The sequence below is a fragment of the Asparagus officinalis genome, chromosome 9, assembly GCF_001876935.1.
Source record: "Asparagus officinalis chromosome 9, Aspof.V1, whole genome shotgun sequence".
Classification (NCBI taxonomy): Eukaryota; Viridiplantae; Streptophyta; class Magnoliopsida; order Asparagales; family Asparagaceae; genus Asparagus; species Asparagus officinalis.
In genome coordinates, this window is record NC_033802.1 from 62,019,814 (window position 1) to 62,046,457 (window position 26,644).

The 26,644-nt window shown below is 33.0% G+C and overlaps 1 protein-coding gene across 2 annotated transcripts; it reads left to right on the top strand.

Moving 5' to 3' along the window:
• Window positions 234-11,728, top strand: LOC109824249 (uncharacterized protein At2g33490-like). 2 transcript variants are annotated; one of them, XM_020390794.1, is made up of 11 exons: window positions 234-679; window positions 2,970-3,042; window positions 4,774-4,848; window positions 5,074-5,135; window positions 5,220-5,288; window positions 6,927-6,955; window positions 7,033-7,240; window positions 7,337-7,570; window positions 8,304-8,357; window positions 9,527-10,505; window positions 11,324-11,728. In XM_020390794.1, the coding sequence occupies exons 1-11, from the start codon at window positions 557-559 to the stop codon at window positions 11,332-11,334; spliced, it is 1,917 nt and encodes a 638-aa protein (XP_020246383.1). In that variant the 5' UTR covers window positions 234-556; the 3' UTR covers window positions 11,335-11,728. The 2 variants fall into 2 exon arrangements, with proteins under 2 accessions (XP_020246383.1, XP_020246385.1); XM_020390796.1 differs by lacking the exon at window positions 2,970-3,042 and having other exon boundaries at window positions 557-679.

Genomic DNA, 26,644 nt, shown 5'->3' on the forward strand with positions numbered 1-26,644 from the left:
CCCTTCCCTTGTTAATGTAATACAGATTTAAGTATTACACATATTTAAAATTTATTCAAGGATATCTTTGAAAGATTCTCCATGGTTTGTCTCCCAAAAAAAAAAGAAAAAAAAAAATAGCAAAGAAAAAGCTCTTGGACCAACTGACGTACAAGTAATAGTACTCATGAAAAATTCTTAAATGTCAGCTCAGCAAATGAGAAAGCTAGCTACCCTTCAAACTCCTGAATAAATTTTTTATTTTCCATCGCGTTCTAATTTCTCCCGCCTCGCCTTTTTCGTCGGAGCAATAAATAAGATACAAGCTACTCTCATTCAAAAATCAAAAATATCCCCCATTGACCAAAGACCCCGGACTCGTCAAAACTCGGGGGAAAATAAATTAGAAATTTAAACCCAAATCAAAGAGAGAGAGAAAGAGACATCGATTTGCTCATCCTCTTCTCCTAATCTCTGGTCTCAATTCTCAGCCTAGCGTCTGCCCTTCTCTCTCTCTCTCTCTCTTGATTCGTAGTTGTGATTCAATTTGCGGATTTGGGGATTTTAGGGGTTGGAGATGAAATCGCCATTGAGGAAGCTGAGGGGTCTGGCTCACAAGGGCGATTCTAAGGAGAAGAAGGATCACCGTCACCGGCATGGGCAGCCGGGGAGGCTCGATGAACTCGTTCAGGCGACTCAGGTTCCCAATTCTTCTGGAAATCCGCCAAAAGTTTAGATTTTTCTTCATTTTTACTGGGGATGTTTCTAGGGTTTTTGAAATAGGCTTCTTTCCGCTGGAGTGACTGTGAATTATCGTGTCTTCCCTCTGATTTTGCATCTCAAGATCATATTAGGTATAAAAGTTTAAATTTTTATTACGATGGAACTTACTAGACCGTGTCTCTTGTAGTTTGATGTTGAATTTGTTGATTGGGACATCCAGCTACAAGCATCTAAAAGAGACGAACACACGAAAAATTAGCTTGGTCCCATTGACAGCGATTACAAGTTATTCTTTTTTAGTTAGCCCCTTCCCTACTCCATCTAAATCATTTGTTAATAATATTAGTACCTTGGTCTTGCATTAAGGCATGCATCAGTTTTCTACCGTGTCACACAAATTTTACGAAATTTTCTTATTAAATTTTAATCATGCAACATAAATTTTGATTTCCGTGAATTACTACTTACATAGCAAACTTCGTAATTGAAAACAATCAAGCATAATAAGTCTGTACATATGCAAAAATCAAGTTAAAAATCAAATTTGAAATACACCCCATAATGAAAGGACAAATTTTCAAAACCAACCTATTTGGACTTTTATTCCAAAAAAAAGACCCGTTTCACATTTATTTAGAGAAACCGACCTGGTTTCAGCCTCAGCGCTGAAACCAGGTCGGTTTTTGAAAAAAACTCTCCGAAACTTCACGGGAGTTGAACTCCCGTGAAGTTTTTTGAACTACGAAACTTCACGGGAGTTCAACTCCCGTGAAGTTTCGGAGAGTTTTTTTCAAAAACCGACCTGGTTTCAGCACTGAGGCTGAAACCAGGTCGGTTTTTGCAATTATTTTTGAATGGGGTCGTTTTTTGGGAATAAAAGTCCAAATAGGTTGGTTTAGAAAATTTGTCCCATAATGAAAACGGCTTCTTCTGTCTCACACAAATTCTACTGTAGAACTTCTTTGTAAGAACATTCCATCAAAACTAGGCGGGAAAATTATCTAATAAAGACTGTTTTTTGGGTTCGACAAGAAGATACATAACCACACTTTCATTCGCTGTTTGCTGTCAATTACTCAGTCATTAAGTTTTCAATCGTCCTACAAAATTTTTATTTTCATGGATCACAACAACTATTTTCCAAATTGAGACACACATAATATCTAATAATTCTAACTGAAGCTTATGCAGATACAAAAATCAAGATAAACATCAAACGTAAAAGACACCCCATTATGAAATGTCAGTCTGATGAGAGGGTATAACTAAAACAACCAGGTAAGCGGATAAATCAAATCCTTATGAAATAAAGATAAAACTCAAGATGGATCTTTGATCTCTATTTCACCTCCAAATTTCCGCACTTTAAGTTTTGGATTGAAGTCGGGAAACTTGTTCCGTTAATATTCCACCACTTTCATGTTTCAGAAGTGATGTATGCGATGTGCAAGAACATTTCATTGTCATCTCTAATAAGTAATATGTTCAACCACTTTACATACTTTGAGTTTACGAGTTAGTCTTCCTTGCTAATATTTGAGAGAGGGTTTGATGCTGTCATGATCATGCCTCCCTAAAAGGAGTCTGTACACGTCATAAAACATCATAGTTTGGAAAAGGAGAAATACTCATGTCCAATACTCAGTGGATACTTGACAATATGGCACTCATTGTCGCATGGTCATGTGTTATGCATATGTTTATGAATCATCCAATACTTCAGAGAAGGAGACTTACCCAAATAATGCACTTAGTTGAATGTTAAACTTGGACACTCCATTACTTGGGCCATAAATTTCAATTGCTGAATTTAGTGTATCCTAAAATTTCACTGATGATTCATGTCTGAGACATGGATGGAGCCAGAAAAAAATTTTCTGGTGGGACACTATCATCGTCGACATAACAAATAAATAAAAGTTTTTATTCAGACACTTGATTCAATTTCTAACAATTTTATCATGTTTACATAATTAATGTGTACCATAACTTGATAGTTCTTTATGTAGTCTAGGGCAGTGTTTCAAAGTTCATTAGCGAGTGTACGAGAAAGACACGTTATCTGAAAAATACCAATGGAAGAGTGCAAGACCACTTATGTGTTTAGTGATACTTTAGGATTTGTAGATAATATTATTTTTCCTTATATGATAACTTATATGCTTCCTATAGGGTTTTAAAGACAGAAATTTGCATTGGTATGGAACAAAATATTGCTCTATCCTCCCCATATGCTGAATTTGAAATTTGATTAATTTAATTCTCAGGACATGCTAGATATGAGAAGCTGCTATGATAGCTTAATTTCTGCTGCAGCTGCCACAGCAAATAGTGCATATGGTAAACTTTTTATTGTTATTAATCTTTGAGGGGCTTTCCATTTTGTTGCTATATACCTTATACAAAGGTTTCTACTTGACACAATTATCCTTTTATCATCCACAATTTTCTTCTCAACAAATTAGCAAGTGCTCATGCACGCACACACAGTCAACACTCGCACATAAAAAAAAAAAGCAAGCATTTTGCTCTTATACTTTTCAGACAGTTGTTTTCTGTTGCTAGCATGCATTGGGTATTAGATTTAGTGTTTCTATTTATCCTGCAAGTTTCATGTATAAGTTTTTCTCTCTTTGGTACAAATTTAAGCTGGTCCTCTTACTTATTGTGAACTCCGAGACCAAAAGTTTTAAGTGGTTACTTGCAAGACAGTTTTTTGTTTGTTTTGAGTTGATGTGTAAAATGGTGACTACTGACCTACAAATCTAAGATTTCTCATTACCTTGTATGCTGAACTGGCTTCTAGGATTGGAGAAGGATAATTTGGAAGAATGCATTTTGCATGAAGTACAACCTTAGTTGCCTGACATGCAAAATTTTCACTGTTTTGCATAACTGTGAAAATCTTTTGCCGGAATAGAAGTCTAGAATGAGGATTGACTGAAGTAAGATTTGTAGCATCGTATATATCCACACATCTTGTTGATTAAATTAATAGGATGGTGATAACAACATCAGAATTCCAGATCCAGCAAGGGAAGAAAACTAGCCATGAACTTTTCTATAAAGTCTGGATATGGAGATTTGCCAAAATTTATGGAACCTTGGAAAATTAATATCAAAATTGCATCCTATAGAATTCTATCTGACATGGCAAATACAGGTTGATGGTACCATATAAACTGCTAAATTCCCTCGCTAGCAGTGAGCAGTTTCTAGAAGGGGGAAAAAGAAAGAAAGAAAGAAAGCAAAAGCCATTTGATAGCTGTCTAAGCTCATTGTGCAGAGTAAAAACATGTTCTTCAGTAGTCAGTAAATTGTCTAGGGCTAATCTTTGGTCTATTTGAGGAACAACTTAATGTGAGAGGTTGTCATAGGATTTTAATTGCTTGTTACATATTCATTTAAAGATATTCTCAAGCATTATTTTCATATCGCCAAGGCCCACATGGTATAGATTTCTACTCATGTGCTAGTCCTCAGTCCACTGAGTAAGTTGCATTTGCTAGGAAGATTGGTGGCTTTCGTTGATGACTGTAGATTTCCTTCGTATTCAACGTCTGTGCGATGAATATCTTGTGTTTAAACCATTTGTTATTGATGATGGCGAATTTCATCATAATTATTGATTGACTCAGCTACTTTTATTCTTGTTTGATAATTTTTTGACCTGGAAGTGGTTTCCAACTTATTATGAATGTCTTATGGACAAAACTGATCAAGAAATTGACTAGGGTTTTCCCTTTCATATTTATTCACTGGTTCATGGTCTTAATTATTGTACCCTCTGGACTTGAGAATGAGCGACTTTCAAGGAAGTGGAACTTTGTTTTGGAAGGATTATTTCTTCTCTGTGCATTTCTTGCAAGATAAATCAATCTATATTTCTTTTTAAACTAACATCCTTTTATCATAAATTATATGATATGTCTTAATTTGTATCAACCTTAGTGGTGGTTATATTATGTCCCTTGCATCTATGTAAATTTCTCTCATATATTACTATTCAAACATTCATTATCTGCCTTGCTATAATCCTGACAGATGTTTTTATGCAATGTAATCTTGCAGAATTCTCAGAAGCTCTGGATGAAATGGGGACATGCTTGCTTGAAAAAACTGCATTGAATGAAGATGAAGATAGCGGCAAGTACATCAAGCTTTGGTCTTCTTGTTGCACGTGTTAAAATTAAAATATCTAGCCCCATATTATTGATTATCAGCAATGTTAATATTAAGTAACACTGTAACACATCATGAATCAGCTACAGTTACCTAAGATACCCTAGGTGCACTTCTTTGTGTGCACACACACATATACGTTGAATTCCTTCATGCATTGATTATTACGTTCTTGTTCTTTACATGCAGGTAGGGTTCTCCTGATGCTGGGGAAAGTGCAGTTTGAACTTCAGAAACTTGTTGATAGCTATGTAAGACCAAGATTATAGTTAGAGAAAACCACATGTATTCATAATTCTGAATAATTCTGATGCTTCATATTTTCTTCTTATCAGCGTGCACATATCGTCCAGACAATCACAACCCCATCAGAGTCTCTTCTTAAGGAGCTACAGACTGTGGAGGTTTGTTTTTCAAGTTTCTTCTTAACAGGAGGATAATACTAGATTGTCATGGAATTTGTTTTTATGATTTTTGAAATTTGTTTAAATTGTACTTCAGTATGTTTATTGCATAAACTACGGCAAGTAGAATATGAAATGTTTTCCCCCTATATGAAAGGTGAGCTTTATTCATAACTAAAGTAAAGAAGTTTATTACAAACTCATATCTCCAGACTCTACTATCACTCTAGTTAGAGCTAAATATGAAGCTATTAACCAAACAAAACTCCTTCTCCACAAAGAGAGAACAAACAAAGGACCCATTTTTTATATACAATTTGCAAAAGTAGAAAACAAAAAGCAAAATACCTCCTCATGCTTCTTCTTATCCCAGTTAACAAACTCCGGTTGGATGCCAAAATTTGCACAACGATGTCTATTCTGCATAGTATCAATCATAACCTATACCCTACCCGGTTGGATCTTAAGGAAGAAAATAATCTGCTTGACATCTTCATTCATATTAGGCTTTAAATTTCTAAAAAATCAGCCCATTTCACTTTGCTATATAGCATAGATACAAGCGGCTAGCACTGCTCTCTTCAGCTTTGCATGACACCTCGGCGACTCCTTTTTTTTGGTTGCCAAGGTATAAATACATTCCACTGCGAGGGAGCCTCGTTATCTTGAACACATTTCAAAACACAATCCGAACTTCTCTACTAAATGAACACTGAAAAATAAGTGTTCTTTAGTCTCATCTTCTCCTTCACACAAAGGACATAAGGAATTGATATCAATTCCTCTTCTTCTCGAGGAAATCTTGGTCATAATTCACTCTTGGCAAGCCAACCAAAAATTTGGCAAGCCAACCAAAAAACAAAGGAATATCTAGGTAGATTCATATCACTTCATACAACCCTTCCTTGTGGCATTTTCTGTCTGGTTGGAATCAAAGGTTATAAGCACCTCTTGAGCTAAAAGATGGAGCAGGCCCAATCCATTGAATATCTCCATGAAGATTTGTAACCAATCTGTTAGCCTTCTGCCTTAGGTTCAAAATATTTTGCAACATCCATGACCAATATTGTTTACACGGAAAACTCCATGTGTGACATTCCTTTACCATGAATCCATCTAACCCACAAGCTATTGCTCTTGAAAGCTATGCTTCATCATCATTGCCTTATTTTAAGTTGTTCTTATAGTTGTTTGAAAGGCCAACATGCAATTTCCAACAATAGAGAAGACGTTATTTTTAAAACATGTTCTTCATTTTTAGGATCTCGTTTGTGCTTATCCTAATTGTTAGGGCAAGGTTTGATGGCTGGTGTTTAAGCTTTCTGCATGTGGAATATATTTCGACTATATACTGCTTAGATAGATTACTTTTAGTACACCTATTTTAATGTGGCTCTTCTCTTCTATGTTTTGTCTGCTTTCACAAGTTAAAAATCATTTTGATCCCTACTAGAATACGATTCATAGGCTACATTTTACGTTCTCTGTAACGAGGCTATGGCGTTTGTAACTAATAGCTTAAAAAAATTATGACAGATATTTGATTTTCCTGTATCTAGGCTAGAACATAAATAAGATTTTTTTTAATAGAAATTATGAAATGCAACTTTTCTGATGCGAGTGTGTGTGCCTGTGCAGGAGATGAAGCAGCAATGTGATGAGAAAAGGTATGCAGCTACTATTATCATCTTTTTTGTTTGGTCTTGTCAGTGATTCCCCTCTCAAGTTTGTCTCTTATTTTCAGAGATTTATACAAAACCATGTTAGCATCATACAGACAAAAGGGGAGACTGAAACATGTCAAAGGTGAATCATTCTCATCTCAACAGTTGCAAGAGGCACATGAGGATTATGAAGAGGAGGCAAATCAATTTGTCTTCCGCTTGAAGTCATTGAAACAAGGTCAATCCAGAAGTCTTCTTACGCAGGCAGCAAGGCACCATGCTGCACAGGTTTTTTTCTGCTACTCAAAAGCCAACAGTCCGTGTTTTTTAACGAAAGGTTAAACTAATGTAGTGCCTTTCTTTCTTTTCCTTTTTGGGGTGTAGTTAAATTTTTTCAGGAAAGGACTCAAGTATCTGGAAGATGTTGAACCACATGTCAAAATAGTTGCTGAACATGAGCATATTGATTATCAGTTCAGTGGACTTGAAGATGATGATACAGAAGATGATGGTGATTATTATAGTTATGACGAAAATGAGGATGGGGAACTGAGTTTTGACTATGGACAAAATGACAGAGACCAAGATTCCCTTTCTTCATCTACAAATTCCATGGAGGTCAGGAAATTTTTGCTGGTTCAGATTTTCCTGCTAGTCATAACGATGTGTATACTTATTTTCCTTTTTCTTTAGTCTATATTAGTTTCTTACATATGTTTGGGAGAAAAACGCTCATCCCTATTAGTTTCCTTGGTGCTAAATAGTTAATTTGGAGCATTTTTTATTTCCAGGAAGTTCCCTCCTATCTACACTCACCATAGATGTAAGTTTTCATGGGAGGTCATTTCATGACAGATTTTCCTGTGAAATATATGAGTATATGATTAGTAGCAAATTCGTCATGTACTAGAAAAGAGGATCTGTTCTGAAGCATCTTTTATCCCCTGGAAGTGTTCTATAAATACTCACAATATGTGTAGTTTTTCATGGAAATTAGTTCATGACAGATGCTGTAATTATATGAATACATATTTCTTATCAAAATTCACCACATAGTAGAAAAGAGGATCTTGTTTGTTTACGCCAGTGAATGCACTCATGCATTTGGCCCATATACATTCACTTTGATGGAAATATTCTTTCAATTTGTAGTGGGTCAAAAAAGTTTACGCCAGTGAATGCGCTCATGCATTTGGCACAGATACATTCACTATGATGGCAATAGTCTTTCAACTTATAATGGGTCAAAAAAGTTTATGCTTGTTCTAATTCTTGGGCTATAAAGATTACTTTATACTTTTCATCGGTTATACTGCACCCTGTTTTATTGGCGGTTGTTTTTAATTTGCAGTTAGATCAAGTAGAGGAGTCAGTGACTCGAACATCAACAACAGAACCTGCAAAGGTAAACTCACCATGCATTCCAATAATCAGTTATACTCTCTTTTCTCTGTTGATTGGTAGTTGCCTTATCCTTACATTTAGATGATGTAGTTTTCATATGCATGTTTGTCTTTTGCCAATTTGACGATTTTATTTATGTGCCATCTTTCGACGTTTGAAGATGAACTAGTTGTCATGTTGACCCCATTCATAGAAGGGTACTTTCCCTTGTGAATCGCTATGAACTGAGCTCATGAATGAATGCATGAATGAATGAAGGAATGAACATGCACATAGGTGGATGCACGGATATGAACAGCATAGCAGATGCAAATGCATGCAAAAGTACTCATAAAATGCACTTCTAGTTTTGTAAGATCAAGCGGTACCACTGAATAATCACATTGAGTTGTTTGAATATAGGTTGTATCAGGAAGACTACAAAAGTAAAAAGGAGGGGGGAAAATCAGTGCCAATAAACACTATATTACAAGCTCTCTTAAATTTTTTCTAAAGATTACATGGTAGCTGAAGATTGGATAGTTAAGATGAAAAGTACCACATTTGATCAATTCCTTGTTCACATACATACAAACACACTCACATGCATGCATGCCTATGTGTAGATGTAGATGTATTTAGATACATGCATACATACCTTACAGACAAATGTTTACATACAAGCAGTTGTACACATAAAAACTTATAAATTTAAGGCATATACATTTATATTTGATTTAAAATTTCCAACTTGAAATGTTCCGTAATACTGTTGTTCAGCTCTTCAAATTAAATGTGCGTATACACGTGTCTATGTACTGTTTCAAGGTGTGTGCTTATGCTTTATATTTTGGTAGATGGGCTAATATATCTTAGGATAAATCACATATGGTGGAGGATATAGTAGAACAACAATTAATGATGCATGCCTCTTGGAAGATTGCCTTGCTTCTGAATGTCATTTTGTTTCGTCTTAATTTCAGTCTCTGCTTCCGCTCACTTAGTCACCATGTATCTATGACATTATGTCATGATCATCATCTTATGAAATCTTGTCATAATTGTCTCTTGTTGTTTGATGGTACATGCCACAATGGAAGTTTATTAAATAACAAAGAAAACACCTTATGTCATTTACTTCTAGATTTTTGATTGTTGGTGTTTGGAGATATTTGACATTAGCTAATGCAGGAAAATATAGAGAGAAGCTCCACAGAGTGGCCCAATTTTTACAAGAGAGGTAATGCTGGCAGCATATCGGCACCCATTTTTCCTGATAAAAGGCCTGATCCATCAGAAAAGATAAAAGAACTGCGACCATCGTCAACAAGGAAGTTTCATACTTATGTTCTACCCACACCATTAGATGCTAAGCAGTCAGTTTCCACAGGCTCAATTAGACCAAATTATGCATCTAGACCTGGAAACAAGTTTCAAACACCTGCACAATTATGGTATTCATCTCCCTTGGAGTCAAATAAATTCCTTCAAAATTCTAGAGATGTTGAAATGTTAAACCCCACAAAGTTCCCAAAAGCACATACAACGGTACTAAAACAGAGCAATATTTATAGTAGTCCCATCAAGATGCCGCCTCCTCTGAGGGAGGAACCGCCAACTCGTCCACACGCAGGTTCGGACCCCAAAAAAATTAAACGAAATGCTTTCTCTGGTCCAATAACAAGTAGACATTGGTCAAATCCAGCTTCTATGTCTCCATCACGTGTGCAAACTCGTCAGCCATCTCTCTCTCCAAAAAGATCGCCTAAGATCTCACCTCCTCGTATGAAATCACCAACGATCAGTGAACTTCATGAGCTTCCCAGACCACCAACTGGTTCAACAAGACAAACTAGGCCTACAAGCTTGATTGGTCATTCAGCACCTTTGGTTTATAGAGAACAAGAGCTAAACAAGAAGACCAATGTATCTCCACTTGTATCACATACAGCATCGCCCTTACCAACACCACCTGCAGCTGTACATCGCAGTTTCTCTATACCCTCCAGAAGAATGCCATTGTCGCCGGTTGCTAAATTTTTGAAGGATCCCAGTAACACTGACTTGTCTGAAGATGTTGCTTCGCCTCCTCTGACCCCCATATCTTTAAAGAATATCCATCCAACGTCACAGGTGTCTGAGTCGGGTATTCGAGCAACGAAATCGAAAGGTAACTTGCCTGTTTTTGTTCCATGTGAAATTTTCCATTCATTTCAGACAATACTGATTGCGCAAGTTTTCATGACTTTGTATTGCTTGCATTAGATTTTTTTTAATTGACAGCTTACAATTTCCATAACAACTAGGTACTTGTATAGATGTTATGTATCTTGTTAGAAATTCATGGCATGTGAGATTAGAACCTAGGCTGCTCTGATACCATCTTAAAGTCTCTGCCACTACACCGAAACTACAAAGTTGTGTTGACGGTTGAGGGATATAATTTACTCTTGACAATCCATAATAATCCTTGCTTGAAATGTGAATGATAAAGAATGAATTAAGAAATTTCATGGTGGATGATCTGTGAGAAATAGGTCTACAAGGTAGCTGTTAAAAGCTCATTCAATATGGAAAATGAAATTCTAAATATGCAATCTACCTTTGATGTTTGTTTCTAATTGGGGAAGCTATTCGGAACAGATCTAAGGTTATTAAGTGCACTGAAGGTTATCATCAACGGCAATCACTATTTAGCAATGATGCTAATTTCCAGAGATGAATTTATTTGCTTAATATTTGAATAGATGGAAGAATTATATCAGATATAATTTAGTATGAAGGTTAGTAGATGAGGGGAAAAAGTCGTGATATTTGCAACTTGGTCTTGGCGTTTATCCTATGTTTGACAAGTCATTTTTTAGAAATTCAAATAATTTACAGTTGTGTTTTTAATTCGTTCTCTGCGAATTATATAAGCTCCATATATCTAGCTTTTTGTTTTTATCAGAATATTTCTCAGGCCTAATAAGTGTCCTTTATTTGCAGAAACCTTGTGACAGATGCACATGCCTCTGATGTATATAAATGTCTGCATTCCCAGATTTTGCCCATGATTTTCTTGTCGACCGTTCATTGTGATGAGATCAAGTAAATCAATCTCTTCGAAGTTCTGAGATCCATTAAAAGAGGTTTTTTGTTCTCTGAAACGAAAAGGATTTTTTGTTTTAGAATTGGTTTTAGATGTGGCAAAACTCAATCTAGCGGAGCCATGTATTTTTCTTTTGTTGTGTATAGTGCATTAGTGGCATTCTGCTGTAGTGAAGAAGCAAGTTCATTCTTTTCTAAGTTCACCTTTTGGGGCTGTTTGGTTGTTTTCTAATAACTAGTATGGTGCACGTGCAACACATGTGTGACCATTTTCATGTTTATACGTAGGCTATAAGCACGCATTGCAATGATAATTTTATGTATCTAATGTATAATTTTATTATATAATAGCATTTTAAATTAGTTTGATTTGCATTAACACTTTATTAGATATCAAATTAGTTTTTCCAATCATAAAATTTATACATTCTATTTAGGGTAAATTTTACAAATGTCTCAGGATAAAGCCCTTAAATTTTTAAAATGGTTCTTAGAAAACCATATTCAAACTCTAAAAGCGTGAAACACAATTGTCATTGGCAAAAATATCATTCTGCATAATTTTACTCATATGTGAAAGAATACAAAGTAAGGATTAATGCTATTAAGAAGGATTTTGTGAAAATTGTTGAAAATTTAAGGGGATTGAAATCGCCAAACCTCTTGGGTTTTTTTTTATTTTTTATTTTTTTTTGGGGGGGAATGCCCAAATTTAAGGGGTTTTCTAAAAGGCTAAAAAAGCACTTAAATACCTTATATTTTCATCTTCCTTAATCTTATACACCCCAAATTGTAAAAAGTTTGCACTCACATACCCAACTTTGTTTAAACATGGCAAATTAGTATATCATGTTACTTGAATGTCTAAATATTCGCATGTGCTACTCACATGTCAATTATGGCTTTGTTTTACCCTAATTGATTGTTTTATTTACATTTTTACCTACATTGCTACTGTGGGAGGAGGCTAATTTCAGCCAAGGGTAATTTGATCTTTTCCCTAAAAAATTAACTCTATTTAGAAATTTTAATGGAAAAAATTGGTATCCTTAATATATATATTTCTCCTTCATTACCTTGTTCTTGATCTAAATTGAAGTTGAGCTATGATTTCTTCATTACCTTGTTCTTGATCTAAATTGAAGTTGAGCTATGATTTAATTGTTTGCAAGAAACAACATTGGTAAAAAAGAAACTTCTTGATCTAAATTGAAGTTGAGCTATGATTTAATTGTTTGCAAGAAACAACATTGGTAAAAAAGAAACTTATAACATGGGTTAAGAAATCTTAGTTAGTTGATAACTTGTTTTGATAAATTCAAAGAGATGTATGGGCTAATTCTTCTCCTCTCATGGCCATGCCATTCATTAGCCTTTTGAGGTGATACTTTAAGGTTTCGAATATTATTATTAATTCATTATTCACATAATTTTACTAAACTAACAGCCAATTTAGTAATGAAAGTATTCTTGACTTGCTAGTGTGCCCAAAAACTTATGATATGAGTAGATATATGTAAAAAAATAGGCTTATATCTCTCCTCTCATTAACTAGTTATTGATCTAGATCGACATTCACAATAGTCTAATGGATTGCAATAAACAACATTAACATAGAAGAGAATTTTTTTTAATAAACCTAATAACTCAAGTTTAAAAATTTCTTACTTAGCAAATAACTTATTCTAATTTGTTTTTTAAATGCTAGTTTATTGACTCAAGATTTATAATTAATTAGTTTATTGCATAATTTCACTGAACGAATAACTACTTTTAGTTTCATGAATTTCAATAAAAATGTTATGATATAAGAACTAAGAAGCTAAAATATATCGCCAATGCAAGAGATCAAATCATTCTTCCTCAATCAAATCAACATTTAGTTTCAAAGATTAAACAACAAATCAAATTCTTCTAATAAAAAATTATAACAAAGATAAAAAAGATGAATAGATTTGCGACCTTGTAAAATTGTCAATATACTCTTTTATTTTTTATTTTTCTTTTCATCATTCAATTTTATTCCACCAACATTTTCAATGAAACTTATATGAATATGTCGTAATTATATTAAATTGACTTAGTTATTACTTAAATTATTAAATTAATTATAATTAATTTACTAATATAGAATAATTTTAGTCTCAAACTGATAAGCTACATAATTAAGATAGGAGTTTCTTTTTGCTCCTTTAATTCAATGCACATAATCAGTTAAAGAATCAGTAAAAAGCTCATAGTTAATAAAATATCGCATGATTATAGTTTGAAAACAAAATAAAATGCGAAAATGTATAGAAACTTTAATTATTATTTATTAAACGAATCATTTATTTTTACATCATCTCCAAAAAAAGGGGCAAAAAATAATTGAACACCTTAGATCTCAGTCTGTAGCAATGTTGATCATGAAAAGAACATGAAAATTATAAAGATTGTAGAGAAAGTGAGCTCGAGAATGCCCAAGATGCAAGTAGCAAAGAGAGCTAGATTTGGCTCTTTTCTTCTCAATCTAAATTTTAATTACGAATTGGAATGTTGATCAGAGAAATTTGATAAAATTTTATTGTTATTTATAGTTATTTGGTAGGAGAGGAATAGTTGTAACATCTTTTTATCATTAGTGCACGTAAAGTTACGTTAGTGTACCATGAGTTAGTGGAGGAGTGTTATGAATGAGTGGTTATTTGAAAATTAATAGCAATTAATTGGGAGGTTATGAAAAATTGAGCATGTATGTATGCATGGATGTATGCATGGATGAGCTGTTGAGATTTTTAGATCTTGCAAAAACCCTAAAAAAAATCACCAAACGCAGCAAATAAAATCACACAAGATTTAACGTGGAAAACCCACAACAGGGAAAAACCACGAGATCAAAATCAATCAACTATCACCTTCAAATTACAATCTTTTGCACGGACAAAGATTGTCAAACTCTCTCTCACTCTTTCTCTCTACACTTCTTCTTCTTCTCCTTCTTCTTCTAACAATAGAAGGATATATATAGAGAAACCAAAACCCTATCTCTAGCCTAACTTCCTAATTAGAATAAGATTCAAACTCCCAATTATGATGGAATCCAAACTCCTAATCATGATAGATCCCTAACTTTATCTAATTCTCATGAAGTTATACAAAGAATTAAAAACTCTATCCTAACTTAGAGTTTGAGTAGATACCCAACACATTTGTCTCCTATTATAAGTTAACCATGCTCATTTTTCTAGTACTTCTACCTTTCCTTTGTTTGGACATGTTAATATTTTGTTTCGTGGAGAATTATTGAATACATCCCTCGTCTCCAGAACGCTTATGCAGATGCACTGGCAGCACTAACGGTATCACTTGCGCAGCCTCCCGAAACTGAGTTGTTAGTCACAGTGAGGACGCATCAGCTCTACATACCCATATACGATATGGATATTGAAGAGGAAGATGATAGAGACATAAGCGCCAAGGAGGTGAATTCAACTTCAGAAAAACTCACTCTCTTTTTCTTGTTCTTCACCTCTCCCTTGTGGACAAGAGTCTGAGAAGAGCAATCTGCACCATTAACGGATCACCCATCTAAATAGCAAATATAATTGCTATTCTTTCTCCCTCGCAAAATCAAATCGCCCTCTATACACATTGCACCACTCCTCTTCACCCACATACTGGTACCCACGTGATGCCATCTCACCCAACGAAATTAAATTAGCACCACATGTCGACACATATCTCACATGATGAAAAAGTTCGACCTTCCCAGTGTGAAGCTTGAGGCAAACACTTTCAACACCTTCAACCTTCATCTTCTTGTTGTTTCCAACAATCACGTCGTCAAATTCTTCATCTGTCTTCAATGTGTTAAAATAATTTCTGTCGTTGCAAACGTGCATAGAGGCTGCAGAATCTAACACCCAAGTGTTACTCGCATCAGTACTTGCACTCTGTATCAATAAAACCACATCTTCATCACACACAACCACTAAGGAGTCCGTCTTCTTCCCATTTTCTTAAAGCTTCATCTGTCTAATACTCTTCAAATCATCATACATCTGGGAACATCTAAACTGAATGTTACCATTCTCTCCGCAATAATAGCACTCCTTTTCGCTGTCGTCTCGGGCCCGAGATTTTAACCTTCCTTGATAACTGTCACATCTACTCCTCCCTCGATTAGAACCTTCAAAAGCTAGTGCACTCTCACCACTATTAGATGTGCTCTCCTTTCCCATCATTCTTTCATTCTCACGTAGGAGTGCTGTCACATCGTAGAACTTCAAAGTCTGGTTCCCTGTAATTATCGTCTGAACTAACGGTTTGTACGACTTCGACAAGGAAGACAATAGGAGTAGCATCTACTCTTCTTCTTTAATCTCCTCATCAATATTTATAAGTTGGCAAACTAGCTGATTAAAGACATTGATGTGGTATTGAATTGTAGTATCTTCTTCCATCTTTAACGAATAAAGCTCCATCCTCAAACACAATCGGTTGGTCATCGACTTCGATGCATAAATCCCCTCGAGCCTTTTCCACAGCCCCCTTGGTGTGGTCTCTTGCATAACATTGTACTTGATCTCGGGGGCGAGTGCCAAACGAATTGTGCTAACCGCCCTCTTTTGCATGGATCTCCATTCAGCATCCTTCAATCCTTCAGGTTTCTTCTCCTTTAAAGCTTGATCAACACCCTGCTACACAAGAATATCTTAAAACGTGCACTGTCATACTATAAAATTTATCTTGCCATTGAATAGCGGAACATCAAACTTCGGACCCGAAGAAGTCATCATCCTCTAACCACGATCAAAATTCAAATCAGTTCCTGTAGAGATTGAATTTGATAAAACCAACGTTAAAAACAAACTCAGCACGTCGAAAAACCTTAGAAACGACTCCTGGATCACCGAAATCCGCCTCCAAATCCTCGATCAAAAGACAAATCAACCTCAACCGTCGGATCTGTCACCGCTCCAGTACTGCTGCTTCAGTATCTTGAACAGTGCGTCACCGTGAATAGTTCCGTTGCTACAGTACCGCGGTGAACAGTGCTGTTACTACAGTTCCGTTGCCACTAATGTCGTTGCAAATCTCGAATCTCCATGAACCGTCGAACCCCGCTCTGATACCACTTGTTGGGATGTTTAGATCTCGCAAAAACCCAAAAAAATCACCAAACGCAACAAATAAAATCACACAAGATTTAACGTGGAAAACCCTCAACATCAAAAAACCACAGAACCAAAATCAATCCACTATCACCTTTAAATTATAATCTTTTGCACGGACAAAGACTGTCAAACCCTCTCTCACTCTTTCTCTCTACACTTCTTCTTCTTTTTCTTCTAACAATAGAATAATATATAGAGAGAAATCAAAACCCTATCTCTAACCTAATTTCCTAATTAGAATAAGATTCAAACTCCAAATCATGATGGAACCAAACTCCTAATCATGATAGATCTCTAACCTTATCTAATTCTCATGAAGTTATACAAAGAATTAAAAACTCTATCCTAACTTGGAGTTTGAGTAGATACCCAACATGTGCAAGCAATGGGGAGGTTATAAAAAAATTGAGCATGTATGTATGAACGGATGTACTGGAAGGCATTTTGGGTGAAAATGTTTTAACATAGCAACTCACTTTTATAAAAGTATTATATTAAATGTATCAGGGAAAAAAACATCTCTTTTTAGAAAACACAACTTACTATTTGTTTGGCCAAAAAACTAATGAATGGAAATGAGTTTTGGATGGAATGAATAAAAACGAGAGTCTAGATTTTAGGAAAATGTTTTGAGATCAGAATTATTTCTGCCCAATTTAATCAGCAATAAAATACTGCCAACTTTTGGCATTAAAATTGCAAAAACAATGGTTTCTAAGCCATTTTAGATCCCATTGCTGAGAATCGTGTCCCTAAGGAATGAATGGTGTTTTCTCTTGTTTGAGGAAATCAATTTCTCATAATTCTAAGGAAACCAAAACATCAGATTAAGAGAGATTTATTAGAAACTAATTTCTTACACGGACACCTCACAATTTCCCTTCCTTCTCTTTGGTTTCCAAAATGAACTGCACAGAACGGTCCAAAGTACAAACTTGTTAGTTATGGCTCAAAAGATGGTCATTTTACTGTCGTATTTCATCTCTTCACCCCAAAAAAAATCATTTCATCACTATAAGCTATAGTTCGAGCCACATATTTTGCTCACCTACACTTTGCCACCCTAACAACAACAAACAACATTAAGGCATTGAGTTTAATGCTTTTGGTTCCATTCCCTCCTCCATGACCGCCAACTTCATGAACTCCCAAATCTGTGACATGCACTCACCAGCATCCCTTCGGTTTGAGTACAAGTGTCACTTTATGATTGGACGAAAGAGCTTTCATTGGATAGCATAGTTAGGTTCCCTTCATCTTTTATGAACTTACATAAGCCACTATATTATATATGGAGGTGACTTTAATTGGTTTTTATTTTGAGGTGATCATTAATTGGAGGAAAATGGGGAGAGTATGCTGCTCAGGGGATGATGATGCCGTGAGCTTTATCCTGATTATTATCCTACTCATCATGTTCTTGCTCCTCTGCAGCCAGCCTCAGCCTAGGAGAAGGCTTGCCGTCTACCATTGCTCTTGAAGAGCCAATAGCTGTAGTTAGTTTTAATGGTGAGTTGACTTGAAATTCTGACGTATTCCCTCTTTCCTTTTTTTTTTAAAGGGTCAAACTGCAGAATTGCGGATAGAACCTCTGTAGTATCCGGTTTTGAACTCACTACCCCTAGTTCCATTGTTGCAAATAGACCCCCTGAGTAAATTTTTTTTTTTTTGAATTTTTTATCTTGTAAGAAGGAGAAGGGTTTTTTTATCTTAAAAATAGACCCTCTGAAGATAAAAGAGGAAACAAATTCGATGCGAGGGTCTATCTGCAACAACAAAACTAAGGGGATACTATTGGGAGCCAATTGACCCTCTTTAAAGCCTCTTTCAATATTACATTAAAACTCATATCCTGTTATGGGATTAAAAGTTATATTTTTATGCTTTAACATGACTTCGCCTTTTATTGTCTGCTCTAAATGTGTGCTCGTTTGCATTATTTATTTAATTTTTTTTGGGGTATAATTTTAAAAAATTGACTAACACACTTAATAGTTGTAGTGGTGGCAGCTTTGAATTGGGATCCTCTTTCACAGAATTTTGACAATGACAATGTTCACTTTCTCTCCTTCTATCATTTAGCTGCATAGCATTAGATTGATATATTATTTTTCTATGCAGGTGTGAGTCAGTCAACAGAAGAAAGAGATCATGAGACGGCCTATGAAAATTTCTCAAAGAGAGTTGCTATCTTGCACTCAACCGTTGATTATATGTTTGATATTTTAAGTTTTGTTTATAGTGGATTTTGGACGCAATGTTTCAATACCTGAATCAAATGATTTGATTTCCCTCTGTCTTTAAGACAATTTTTGCCTCAGAATCTGTAAGGTTTAATTAGCACAAATTTGTCTTCCAAGATAATTCAGGTCCAGAATGTTCTCTAATGGTTACTATCTGCAAGACAATAAATCATTCTGAAACTTCATGAGCATTGAGATAAAAAGAGATTACATCTATAGAGGGTGAAAGATGCAGTTTCCTGCAATTATATTCACTGTAGTTTTCTGCACTTACAATCAACTCCATTCATGCAGGTTTTCAAACTGCATATCTGGAGATTCTACAGTTTTCTAAACTGTAATTCTGCATTCGAACTGCGATAAACTGTATTTAATGTAGATTTTAACTATATTTTTTCTGCACTTTAAACTTAATTGTAATCATGCATATAATCCTTTCAAATAAATTGAAAATTTCAATATTATGTAGTTACCGGTTCTTTCGAATAGCTTAGTTGAAACTTTTGTAAGCCCAATTTCCAGAATTTCCTTAATTTTCTCTCCTTAGCCATGAAATAACTATCTAATACCATGAATCTTACGCATAATGAGGAGTTATTATAGTAAAACACACTCAAGTCCAGTTTCTCTCTGCAAAGCAAAGAGATTTTAAGGTTTATAAAGTTAATTGCTCTTGATTCTATTGATGAGAAATTATTTGATGTTCTGAATGAATACATCTCAGTAGAAGAGAGAAAAACGTGACAAATCTCGGATAATTTTTGGATGACGTTGCAAAATCTGCAACAAGAAATTTTTTTCTTCGATGACCAGACACATGATAACGATTACCAAAGACTTCCGTCTATTTGAGAGGACTAAATTTTCTTTCAAGACCAGGATTGAACTTAGCACAAATTAAGAAGCTAATGACCACAAAAATACAGATTTGAAGTCTGATATACATGTAGCTTGCTCATTTATTATTCTAAATGTAAATATAATATAATGACGATATTATACCCTCAAAAGTCAAGAAGAAGTTTTAAATAGGAACTCTAGAAAGAGTTTGTTTGTTATAATATAATATAATTCCACGATCCAAACCTATTTACTAAGGGGGTGTTTGTTTTGCTTTTTTTTTGGGATATGATAGTTTTGGGATGTAAAAAGTGCTTTTTTGTGGTTTTAAAAATCCATAACTTTGTTTGTTTCACTTTTTTTTTGGGATATTGAATCCCTAAATTATAAAACAATAATATTTTATTAGGATTTGTGAAATCCTCTCTCTTGTTTCCATCTTTTTTTTGGGATATAAGGTTTTAGAAATCGATAACTTTGTTTGTTTCAAAACCAATTTTGGGATATCAAATCCCAAAATATTAAAAACTATTATATTTAGGCATTTGTGAAATTCTACACTTGAGAGAGGATGTGGGTTGGATATTGATGTATTAATGCTTATAATATAAGATTAATATAAGATTAATATATTATATATAATATTATAATAATATAATATTTAATATAATACATCTATATATATATATATAAAATTTAATATATATATATAATAATATATATATATATATATATATATTGTATTATATATATATATATTATATATATATTATAGTTATATATAAGTTATATAATATATATATATGTAATATATAATATATATAATATATATATTATATATATAGATATTAATATATATATTATATATATAGATATATTATTATATTATATATAATATATAATTATATATAATATAATTATACAAGATCTTATATATTATATATGCACTGTTCGCACTTGCTGTAGTAAATTACTGTAGCATATATTATAATATATTATATAATTTATAATATATATATATATAATATGTCCATATATAATATTATAGTTATTTATATATATAATATAAATATATCATAATATATATATATATACTATAATATTAATATGAATATATATTATGATATCATACAAATATTATATAGTTATATATCACTGTCCATGGCTTGTAGTAAAATTACGTGAGATATTATTATATATATATTAAACTATATATATAATATAAATGTATATATAATATTATACTGATTATATATATAATATTTAAATATATCATATAATATATATATATAATATATATTATAATATAATATATATATCATTATAGTATAATATATAATTTTATATTAAAATATAATATATATATATATAATATATTTTATATAATATATAATTTGTATATATAATATTCATATTTTATATATATAATAGTAAATATTCATCATAATCATATATATTATTAAATAATATATATATCATATATATAATATATAATTTTTATATATATTAATATTATATTATATATATATATTATTATATATTATATAATATAATTATAATTATATAATATATATATATATATAGATATATATATATATATATATAATATTATTATATAATATTAAACATATTAATATATATATTATTATATTATATATATATATATATATATATTTATATATATATATTAATATTATATATATATATATACTATATATTATATACATTATATCCTATATATTATATATATATATTAGATATACTATACATTATATTTATATATCAATGTGCATGCTGTAGTAAATGTTCTTAGTAAATTATGTAGCATATATCTATTATATTAAATTATTTATATTATATATATATATAATATAAATTATATAAATTATATAAAATAATATATAATTGATATATTATAATATATATTATATATTATATATAAAATATATAATATATCTATAATATTATATATATATATATTATATTATATAATATATGTTATTAAAATTTTATATAATATTATAATATATAATTTATAGTATTCCAAATCCCAAAATATTGATGAAACAAACAAAATATTACAAGTTTTAGCATTCCAAATCCCAAAATATTGTTGAAACAAACACAACCCCATTTATGGATTTCAAATCCTAAAAGCCACATCATTTATGGATTTCAAATCCCATTTTGAAATCCCAAAAAAAAAATCAAAACAAACACCCCCTAAGGGGATCTTTGGTTCAATTTCTATAAATTAATGGAAAAGGAAAACATCATATTGACTTTCACGCCCTCTCCAAAGAGTACGTGCATGACGCTATAATCCGAACTAAATCTTCTTCAATATCACATGTCCATTAGGTTGCGTTTGGATTCGAGGATTTGATTTCAAATTTCAGAATTGAATTCTGAAATTTGAAATCCAGAATTTCAAATTCAATTCCTTCGTTTGGGAAACATCCAAATTTGAATTCCAGAATTCAATTTGAAATTCAATTCCTTCGTTTGGGAAACATCCAAATTTGAATTCCAGAATTCAATTTGAAATTCATGTTTGACAAACTTCAGAATTTCAATTTTAAAATTTTCAATTGAGTTCTTTGCCAACTAGTAGAATTCTAGTTTCTAAATTAAAATTGTAGCTTAAAGATAATTTAGAAATAAAATACTCAAATTACATAAGGTTTGCATCGAAATTAGTGGAAATAAATGTCTCAAATAGTATATCACATATCCAACTAACTTTAACATCTAGATAAAATACCTTAGAATCTCAAATGCAGTAATGCCAATACTTAACTTAATAATCACCATAAAAATAACCGATATCATTCATCAATAAAACTTTGTAAACTCATCCACCACTAACCAAAACAATAAATAAAGTAGAAACTTTAAATATTGCATATAACAATTCAACAAACTAGAGATCCAAAATATCCAACAAATACAAACCAACAAAAGTTAATATTTCGCCATTACACAGTGTCATGCTTAAGTTGCTCTTATACTAGTTTCTTTAAGATTTTTACATCTGATTCAAATGAGAGTTTCTTTCTAATGCTTATACACTTTCACTTTGTATTTCTTTTGTAGATTCCTCCACTCGGTTCAGAAAGTCTTGCTTTGCGAATTCTTGAATCACCTGAAACAATAACAAGAAGACCAAATCAGCTCCATTTTTAAAGACCGTGCAGACTTGCAATATAAAAGAAACTTGTTCTATTTAGATTGCAACATAAAGAGTTGTATACATAACTTGCAGAGCATTAAAGAACCAAATCACTTTCAAGTTTCTACTAAAGATGATGTAAGGATTGTTGGCCTCTTTGTTTTGATGATGTTTAACAAACAATTTATCATTAATATTGTTTGTCTAGCGTTTGTGTATTTCTATTTATTATAGACAAACAATGTGTTGGAGGATGGATGAAATTGTACCACAACGATCATATCCAATGGAGGTTGGCGGAATCGTGGAGTGAAGCCATGCAATTCAAGTTAAAGATCCAAGTTCATGCTTCATCCAAGTATACCAAGTCAAGCTTATTGAAGATCAAGATTGCTTGGGTAACATTTAGTTTAGGTGTTGTATTATGTGTGTTGGTACTTTAATCTCAATCATATATACACACACATTATATTGGTTTTTATGTATATATATATAGTTATATATATACACATTATAGTTTTGATTTCTATGTATATATAGTTATATATATACATACATGTTTTGGTTTTATAGTTTTCAAGTTTTAATATGAAACAATTGAATATAATTAAAAATACATTTCTTGTTTCATACTTATATGCATATATATGATTTCATCAATATCAAATTTATTTAGTTCAATAAAATTATATTTATTATTTTTGAAAAGTCTGCAAAATATTCAATTTTGTGAAAATATTGTATTCTCAGTTTTTGGACTTAACAATAATCATATACATCTTTTATTAAGTTTACAAAATTATTTTGTAATGTTTCAAAATATGGTTAAGCTAAAATGTCAAAACTCATGTGTTTACATTTTCATGTTTTGGACTATTTTGTAAAATAATAATATTTTTTATTTGTGAGATTCTTTTTGAAAACCAGTTTTTATAGTATGTTTATTATCATGTCTACAATCATTTCCTAAAGTTTTATATTTTTCTGAATTTATTCGATATTTTTAAACCATGTTTTAAGTTGACATGTACTGTTTAAAATAGGCTATGTGCATGTCTTGAGTCGACTCATGAACAGTGCTGAGTCGACTCATAAACTGTTGTGTAGTTTTTATTTTGTTTCTGACGAGTCGACTCATAACATCATGAGTCGACCCATCAGGTTGAGTCGACTCATGCCTGTCATAAGTCGAATCACAAATTGTGCTGAAAATGTATTTTGTTTTTGCTGAGTCGACCCATGACTTCATGAGTCGACCCATGCATGATGAGTCGACTCATGATTTTTATGAGTCGACCCATAAGTTGATTTTTAGCCTATAACGGCTACTTATGAGTCGACTCATGAACAGTACCGAGTCGACTCATAACACTGTAACAGCTATATTTTCAGACTGTACTGTTTTTAGGTTTTTGGTCTTTTTGCCTTGTTTTCTCTTAGCTTTGGGGTTCCTATAAATACCCCCACAAATCCTCAGTTCTACATATAACTCAAGATAATGTTTTAAGAAGGTTTAACAAGGGTTTAAAGTTTTGTTTAGTGTTTGTTTAAAAAACTTTTAAGCAATTGAAAGTTTGTTTTGTGAAAACAATTTCACAAGAGCTTGAGGAAGATCATCCATCGGTGTTTGAGCATCCAACTCTTATCCCTCTCTCTCTTGTTATTATAGAAAAGTTTTTCTAAACTCTATTTCTAGCTATTTATTATTTTATTCATAATTTTCATAAGCTAGATTTAAATTGAGTTTGGTTTGATTTAATTTATCTCTTTGTTCACACACACCCTATTGAGCTTATTGTATTTACATTCATAGTATAATTTAGGGTTGTGGGTTTGTGACTTAGAGTGTGAGCTTTTATTGTGTTCTCATCCATATTAGAGAACAATCATTTGTTGTATTGTGCTTATTGTGAGATTCACTTTGTATTACACTTGTACACCGAGAGGAGTGTGTGGTGAGAGACGAGGTCGTCCCAAGAGGAGTGCAGTAGGTGGTAATGCCTAGAGGTAGGTTATAATTCCTAACACTTGAGGGAGACACGGACTAGAGACCAACACTTGAGAGGGTGTAAAGTGGGATTTTGCAAGAGTGTGAGATTGTAAAGTTTTCGGTTAGCTAAAAAACCGAGTGTAAGGTGTAAACGTTATTCGGTTGACCGTAGAAAACCCTGTTGTGATAGTGGATTTCTCCCCGGGAGTGGGGAGCGGAGACGGAGGACGGAAGGTCCGAACTCCGTGATCATATTATGTGTTAGCATTGCTTATATTGCCCTATCACAATTGTATCTTTAGTTTAGATTGTTTACCCTTGTGTTGTTTATATATCCTTATATATATTTCACCATATAGGATATATCTCTTTGTTCATATTGTTTATTCTTGATTATAACATATTGTATATCTATCTTGCAAGAATAATTTGATAATAAGTTTTTAATTGGCATTTAAATCGGATTACATTAGCATAAGACCCTAATCACCCTCTCTAGGGTCTAACAAGGATGTCGAGAACAATACGTTTGCTGGTTTTACAAATTATGTTGTTAAAAACTTTAGATCATAAGCAATATTAACTAAAACAGAATCCATGGCTAGTCCGTCAGATCTGGCAACCAATATTCTCATAGCTGTTAAGTTTAGAATATACAACCAACACATAGGAGATATATTGGCTCAAGCTGCTCCAGGGTAAATTTAAACGAGCGTAGGCGAATGGTGATTCATTGCTAACGAGGATCAAATTAACATGAGATACTCTTCCAGAGCTGGTATGAATATAGAGTCAAGTGATTCACTTAGTATTAGGTCACAGTTGTTATTACAATAATTTTACCCCTTTTCTTGTAAGTTCCACGAGAGGAATCAAAGAATTTCTCTAATTGTTAATCAGTTTAGTACTTTCATGTGTTCTTGTTTGTTTGTCAGTTTGAGTAATTTTGTGTTATGATGTACAATTCCATTGAGCTCTTCATTACAAGTACAATTTTTCCTTCTCCTTCCTATCTAGTGAAACTTTGTGTTCATGATGATTCTTCATAAGTACTTCGAAACTAACACAGCAAACAAAGAGCAACTTTCAGGTTCAAATACAACGTAACAAGCTAAAATTACACAAAAATAACTCAAAAGAGCTAAAACTAAAGAGGAAGAGTGAGAAAAATTGAACCGGGGTGACTTCAGCTGAGGAAACCTAAATAACAACAACAACCCCAATCAGAAACAACCTAGCTCTATATCTCCAGCTCATCTTCTTCAAAAAAACTTCGAATCAAAGAAGCCCTAGAATCGAATACTAGAGAAAAACCCGGAGAATCTCCAAAATCTCTCTTTGCTGGAGACAAACCCTAGATTCAACCCCAGCGAACCCATAGCCAACAGCGATCTCGGATCTGCTAAACCTGCTTCCCTGGCCTCGCCAATCGAACCTCCAGTAGCATGTTGATGATATCGTTGAGAATAAAGTTTGAATCTAGGATCAAGGGCATCGATGAAACTGGAGATAGAGGATCGGAGGATCTCACCGTTGTATTGTCGTCGTCACCGGAGGTGAGATTAGTGCTTACGAGTCGTCGTCGTTTGGAGCGTCATCTCCGGTTGGATCATCATCGCCGGTTGGATCTACGAGCTAGGGTTTGACGGAAGTGGGGGTAGAGAGAGAGAGATCGCGGGTCGAGAAAAGAAACAGATCGCGGGTTGAGAAAACAAAAAAGCGGAATTGTAAATGACAGGGTATCCATAGGGATTTAGAATTCTGAGTGTATTATAGGTTTAAAAGGTTAATGGATTTGGCCTAATATCTGATATT